Source organism: Mandrillus leucophaeus, unplaced genomic scaffold (genome assembly GCF_000951045.1).
Source record: "Mandrillus leucophaeus isolate KB7577 unplaced genomic scaffold, Mleu.le_1.0 Scaffold5, whole genome shotgun sequence".
In the NCBI taxonomy this organism is placed as follows: Eukaryota; Metazoa; Chordata; class Mammalia; order Primates; family Cercopithecidae; genus Mandrillus; species Mandrillus leucophaeus.
In genome coordinates, this window is record NW_012105364.1 from 6681741 (window position 1) to 6689037 (window position 7297).

At 40.5% G+C, this 7297-nt stretch overlaps 1 protein-coding gene across 2 annotated transcripts in view; it reads left to right on the plus strand.

Annotated features, from left to right (window-relative positions):
- The window catches only part of RBM28 (RNA binding motif protein 28), a 35646-nt gene that overhangs the window by 13441 nt on the left and 14908 nt on the right, over window positions 1–7297 (plus strand). For both annotated transcript variants that reach the window (XM_011995918.1, XM_011995919.1), the window contains 3 exons: window positions 3453–3526; window positions 4642–4777; window positions 5748–5812. In XM_011995918.1, coding sequence (XP_011851308.1) covers window positions 3453–3526; window positions 4642–4777; window positions 5748–5812 — 275 coding nt within the window. The remainder of the gene's footprint in view (window positions 1–3452; window positions 3527–4641; window positions 4778–5747; window positions 5813–7297) is intronic.

Here is a 7297-nt window from a genome sequence, read left to right on the forward strand (position 1 = left end):
ATGGAGAATTACTCCATTGGTTCTACAATCGAGTATAATGTTATTTAATATTGCTGTTATTTCTTAAGTCCTCTTGAGTAAGTACTCTACTATTTCATTAGCTTTCTTTATAATACTAGACATTTGCCTGTTTACAGATAATTTTCCTCAATTTGGGTCTACTTTGGGACTAATCAACTCCCAGAAAATAATTTATTTACTGCTGACTACCTGAAATACCCATGTGGCCTTTTGCACAGCTCTACTAAATATTGTGAGGCCCAGTGATCCATTTGTAGCTAGCTGAGCTGAAACGTCATAGGGCTTGGCTTACATAGCATAATTGACGCTTGCCGTATCCCTTTCTGTGGTGTTCTTGTCAGGTGCTTAGTTTCTAGTTTCTACTCATTATGTGTTGTTTTTTGTTTTTTTTGAAACGGAGTCTCGCTCTGTTTCCCAGGCTGGAGTGTAGTGGCGTGATCTCCACTCACTGCAACTCCGCCTCCCGGGTTCATGCCATTCTCCTGCCTCAGCCTCCCAAAGTGCTGGGATTACAGGTGTGAGCCACCGTGCCTGGCCTAAGTTCTTAATTTATTGTGATTCATGATTCCTTTGAAATCTAGCAAAAGCTGTGAATCCTCTCCTTAGAAAAATGCTGCTTCAGAGGGCGTGTGGGCTCTGTTGAGCCTATCCACAGCTTAAGAACCTCCATTCTAAACCATTTTATTTTTCACATTGACAGGACCTAATCACTTTTGATTTTTACTCAGCTAAAAAAAAGTAAGACCTGGCCAGGCGCGGTGGCCCACGCCTGTAATCCCAGTACTTTGGGAGGCTGAGGCAGGTGGATCACTTGAGGTCAGGAGTTCAAGACCAGCCTAACCAACATGGAGAAACCCTGTCTCTACTAAAAATACAAAATTAGTCGGGCGTGGTGGCACATGCCTGTAATCCCAGCTACTCAGGGTGCTGAGGCAGGAGAATCACTTGAACCTGGGAGGTGGAGTTTGTGGTGAGCTGAGATCGTGCCACTGCACTCCAGTTTGGGCAACAAGAGCAAGACTCCATCTCAAAAAGAAAAAAAAAAAAAAAGGAAGACTTGGTGTGTACCTGAAATGTCAGCTACTCAGGAGGCTGCGGGGAGCCCAGGAGTTTGAGGCTTCAGTGAGCTGTGATTGCCACTGCACTCGAGACTGTGAGAAGAAGACCTCCTCCATCTCTTAAAAAAAAAAAAAAAAAAAAAAAAAAAGAAAGATGTGAATAAGGCAGCACTGTGGAACAGAGTTAGGGATCTAATCCCAGCTATGCTACAGATCAACTGGGTGATTTTTGGCAAATCATTTAACTACTGTTGTCTTCAGGTTTTCATCTGTAAAATGAGTGGGTTCGAGTAATCACTTAAGGTACCTGCAGCTCTCATGTTTAGTTATACTACTTGGATCTTTTCCATTTCTAAAATGCTTTTAGACAATTTGAATTGCATAGAATGTGCCAAGTTAGTGGTATGATACTGCTTTACTTTGGCGGTAGTGTCTTTTGTCTCTTTTTTAGTGCGGTAGTATATTGGGTTAATAGTTTTAGAATTAAGCCTACAATTGACTGACTAGATATCCCTTGTGGTCTATTAATGTTAACAGAGTTCATGATCTTAATAAGCATAGTTTTAATCATTTTTAAAAAAAATATATTGTCCTTCCCTAACTCATTAAATTTTTCCGATACCTTTTCTGCCTACTCATGCAGCTTCGTGTTGCTCCTGTAATTTATCCCTCTCAGCATGCCGTTTCACTACCTGGAAGAGCTCAGTATTAACTGCAATCTTTTAGGGAAATGTTAAGACTGAACCCAGTACTGACTCTGGAAACTCCAGTGATAAAATTCTTACCCTTTCAGAGAGAAGCACCCATTTTCTTCATATTCAATCTAATTAGATTCATTTGAATCTGCCTGTTAGGAACATTTTCCCCATATTTCCTTATTTGTTTCTTTCTATTGAGTATCTATTAATGCTGTACACTATGGTAGGTGCTAGGGATATAGAAACAGATAAGAATTGTGGTCATTTTTCCTGTGGTATTCATTCTGTTTGGGAAGATGTCACCTGACTAGTGCTATAGTAAAGATGTGAGTGGAGAATAGGAGGCAGGAGGGGACACAGAAGCTCCTAGATGGAGACCTTTGTGTTGGCCTGGCGCATGTGTCCTTTCAGTTAGTCTGTGCCATTCATTTTTATAGGAGGCAGAAGATCAATGCCCCAGTAGCTCTAGGAAATATGGTACTTTCTGAAAGAATATTTAAAATTTAAAGGAATACTAAACAAAATTATGAAGCTTGTATTTCTTTTTTGGAATCTACTGAAAGGTAAACTTACTTTCTTTGCTTATAAAAGTTTTTTTTTTTTTTGACTGGGTGCAGTGGCTCACACCTGTAATCCCAGCACTTTGGGAGGCCAAGGCCTGTCTCTTATACACATCTAGATGTGTATAAGAGACAGGTCTTGCTCTATCACCCAGGCTGGAGTGCAGTGATCATGACTTACTGCAGCCTTGACCTCCCAGGGTCAGGTCATCCTCCCACCTCAGCTTTCTGAGTAGCTGGGACTATAGGCATGCACCACCACACCCAGCCAATTTTTTTTTTTTTCTTTTGTAGAGACAGTCATGTTGCTCAGGCTGGTCTTTAACTCTTGGGCTTAAGTGATCTTCCTGCCTTGGCCTCCCAAAGAGCTGGGATTACAGGTGTGAGCCACCATACCCAGCCTTCACGTGGATATTTCTTATTAAGAGAGATCATGAGACTAAAGTTCTAAGAAGAATTAGAACAGATGAAGGAAGTAATAATAAAATTTCATTAAGAGCAGTGGTATCTTCGTCTTGATTATTTGGTACCTAACATAGTGCCTGTCTCAGAGTGCAGTGTGCCTCACTTACTGATGGGGATAAATTCTGCAAAGTTCATTATTTGTCATTGTGTGAATGTCATAGTGTACTTACACAAACCTAGATGGTATGGCCTACTACACACACAGGTCTTATGGTAGAGCCTGTCGCTCCCAGGCTACAAACCTGCACGGCACAACATGTTCTTATACTGAATGTTGTAGGCAGTTGTAACGTAATGGTAAGTATTTGTGTATCTAAATGTTTCTAAACGTAGAAAAGGTATAGTAAAATGCAGTATAAAAGATAAAAAATGGTACAGGGCATTTTTGGTACAGGGTACCAAATGTACGTGTACCAAATGGTACAGGGATCTCCCCTGTATAGGGCAGATTCATTGTAATCTCCTGGGACCACTGTTGTATATGCAGTCTGTCACTGACCAAAACATCCTTATGCAAGTACATGGCTGTACTTAATAAATGGATGCCACCTGCCCCTTCCACTCTGTGTCAGGCTGCTGCCATTTGTAGTGTTGTCTTTGGTTTATCTGTGGGAGTTTGGGATCTCACTGAATTGTGTCTCCTTGTGCAGGTTGTGCATTTGCCCAGTTCATGACTCAAGAAGCAGCTCAGAAATGCCTTCTAGCTGCTTCTCCAGAGAATGAGGTAAGGAAGATATTTCCTTTACCTTATAACACAGGAGGCAGTTTGGCTCTTAGGGGCAACATCTGATATTTACACAAAACTTCATTATTGTTATTATTATTGTCACTAATAATAAAACTAACACTTATTTAGCACTTTGTTGTGTTAGGCACTGAACTTTACTTGCATTATCTTATTTAATCATTACATCAGCCCTTTGAGGTAGGCAGAATTATGATCTCTACTTCATAGGTGAGGAAATGGGGATAGTAACGTATCTGATATTTGTTGCTTGCTGTCTGTGTCAGCCTCTATCCTAGACTGATAACATGAAAGACTAGGATAAGAAGGTATTAAGGTCGTCTGTGAAGTAGAGTAGATGTTTGAGAGAGAATGTGTGTGGGTAATGGAGAATTACTCCATTGGTTCTACAATCGAGTATAATGTTATTTAATATTGCTGTTATTTCTTAAGTCCTCTTGAGTAAGTACTCTACTATTTCATTAGCTTTCTTTATAATACTAGACATTTGCCTGTTTACAGATAATTTTCCTCAATTTGGGTCTACTTTGGGACTAATCAACTCCCAGAAAATAATTTATTTACTGCTGACTACCTGAAATACCCATGTGGCCTTTTGCACAGCTCTACTAAATATTGTGAGGCCCAGTGATCCATTTGTAGCTAGCTGAGCTAAAACGTCATAGGGCTTGGCTTACATAGCATAATTGACGCTTGCCATATCCCTTTCTGTGGTGTTCTTGTCAGGTGCTTAGTTTCTAGTTTCTACTCATTATGTGTTGTTTTTTGTTTTTTTTGAAACGGAGTCTCACTCTGTTTCCCAGGCTGGAGTGTAGTGGCGTGATCTCCACTCACTGCAACTCCGCCTCCCGGGTTCATGCCATTCTCCTGCCTCAGCCTCCCAAGTAGCTGGGATTACAGGTGCACACCACCATACCTGGCTAATTTTTGTATTTTCAGTAGAGACACGGTTTCACCATGTTGGCCAGGCTGGCCTTGAACTCCTGACCTCAGGTGATCCACCCACCTCAGCCTCCCAAAGTGCTAGGGTTACAGGCGTGAGCCACCGTGCTCGGCCATTATGTGTTTTAAGAAGGGATTGTTTTCTGTTACAGGCTGGTGGGCTTAAACTGGATGGCCGGCAGCTCAAGGTTGACTTGGCAGTGACCCGTGATGAGGCTGCAAAGCTTCAGACAAAGAAGGTGAAGAAGCCGACTGGCACCCGGAATCTCTATCTGGCCCGAGAAGGCTGTGAGTAGGGAGACATAACCCAGGCTTCCAAGTAGCTGGCCCTGTGCCATATCATCGATCCAGCAATAGTATGTTTGGGAACATGTTTCAAATTAAAAACCCAAATGTTCTTTTTAAGTTTTATATGATCATGCCACTTTAATAAATGTGGCTTTCTGTTAGTAAACCTTCACTCATTTTTGTGGATTAACCATCCCATTATCTTTTCTGCCTGGTTGTCTTTTGTCTTTCTCAATAGAGGATTGGCAAGGCAAAGAGGGAGAAAGAACTCAAAATACCTTTGCTTCTTGTCATCATTTCTAATAAGAGGTTTTCATTATGACTAAAATTACTCTTTTGGATTATTCATGGATTTAAAATGTGCACCCAGTACTTTCCTTTAGTGTCAGAAAGACAATCAGAAATTAGCTTTAAATTTAAAAAAAAATTCTTTCTTCTAGGTCACACAGTATTTATCAGCTCACCTCCTCCATAGCTTCACACCCTGTACTAGTAATGTCCATTAGCCTTTGACACCAGCCCTCTATGGCAACATAACTGTTTTTGACTGGCTTATCTCACTGCTTAGTAATGGACCTCAAGTACATAAGGAACAGCAAAGTTAAGTTCCAAGGGCAGATTATAGGTGGAACATTGTGCATTCTAAATGCCCAAAATGTATTTATGTTCCGTACTTCTTCCAGGCTTTTCTTTCTGACTTTGGGCATGTACGTGAAGATTCTTTGAGGGGAGAGAAGGAGAAGAGGAATAAAATCACAAAATGTTCAGAGTTTTAGTCCTTGAGAGCAGCTCTGAGCCCAGAACTTAGCCCTGTATCCTATTTCTGGACCTAACCAAATGCCATCGTGTCCTGGCCAACATAGTCCTCTGGGCCCTGTACAAAGAGTTTGCATCATTCAAATTACATTCCTCTTGTTGCTCAGTGAAAATTCCCTTGTTGATGTCTTGTCCTTTTTCCCTCTTTCTGCAGTGATTCGTGCTGGGACGAAGGCTGCAGAGGGTGTGAGTGCTGCTGATATGGCCAAAAGAGAACGGGTGAGTAGATTAGGCATTGACCTTCAGGTTCTGCGTGGCCTATAAATCAATCAAAAATAGTTGTCGAATGCTCGATGTGCTCATAAAAGAACCAAATATGGTCACAGACCATACTTACTGCGCTATTAGAGAGAAAAGCACATAGGTGAGACAGCAAGTAACCCAACATTATACATAGTATTCTATCTGCTTTCTATGCCAGTATAAAAGAACTGTGTCTTATTCTTTGTTTACCTAGTGCTTGGCAGTAAATGTTTGCGAACACATGCTGCTAGATCATGCAGTAGACAGTCAGAGGCTAGGGCTTCGTGTAATTAGGTGTTAGTATAAACACAGAATAATGTAGAAGGGCAAGATCAGAATGGTCTGGAGTTATTAGGGAAGGAAGAAGATATGGCTCTTGAAAGGGGTAGCTGTCAGTTGGGAGGAGTTAGTGTCTCCAGATTATAAAATCATTTTAGAAAAACTCCCGTCTTATGGGTGTTTCTGATGTTAACCAATACCGTTATATTCCTTGGCTGCTTGGTAACGTTCCCAGTCATTTTTGCTTTTTCCCATATAACTTGCTTTCAAAAAGCCAAGCCAGCCTAGAATGGTAAAGATGCATAATCATGAACAGAATTAGTTATGGAACCTTAACATGCAGATGAGGAACAGGGGTGAGAGTGTAATGACGGCAGGAGGCAGTGTATCTTTTTTTCGGTGTGCACAGGTTCTGCGCTAGTGTTTTCAACTTTAGTAGTGAACATCTGGAAATCATAGGTTCTGGAGACCCATCCTTAACTGGAGAAATTACATAAAATTTTAAAGCCTCAATTTTTTAAGGGCATTATATACCCTTGTCTGACCACAATGCAATAATGACATATTTAGTTTAAAACTAATTTTGTTGGCAAAAAGCTCATTCAGTGATAGGTATGCATTATACATTCACAGCAGGCACAGCTTTTCCTGACAGAAAAATAATCTGTTGAACTTAAACATGATAGCCTTTTCAGGTGTTCCTTTAATAGTCATTTTCCAGGGGATTTGTTTATTTTGTGATTTGTTGGTACTTTTACCAAACAAGAAACAGCAGGACTGAGAAGGCTTGACAAAAGAAAAACTTTTAATTGAAAACTTTTTTCTACCAACTTGGTTTTGAAAAAACTAATTGGAAGAATAATGTCATCTTTCATTTCATTTTAGACACAGATCACGCAGGCACTGGAGTTTTGTGGCAGCATAGTTGAGGGTATTGCTCTAAGAGCAAAATATGGTTCTGTGGTCATGGATATTCCTTTGCCTCAGGGTGGCAGAGTTGAGACAAGACAGCATTCTGTCAAGTATTCTTTGAATACGTTCCATTTCCTTTTGGAAGGATTAGATAATCAGTTGAGTTGGTGGGTAGATGAGGACTGGGCATAGATGTTAACCATAGTATTATCTGTTGTTTGCTCTGGGCTACATTTTGAGCTAGGGATTTTTTTTCTTTTTTTTTTTTTT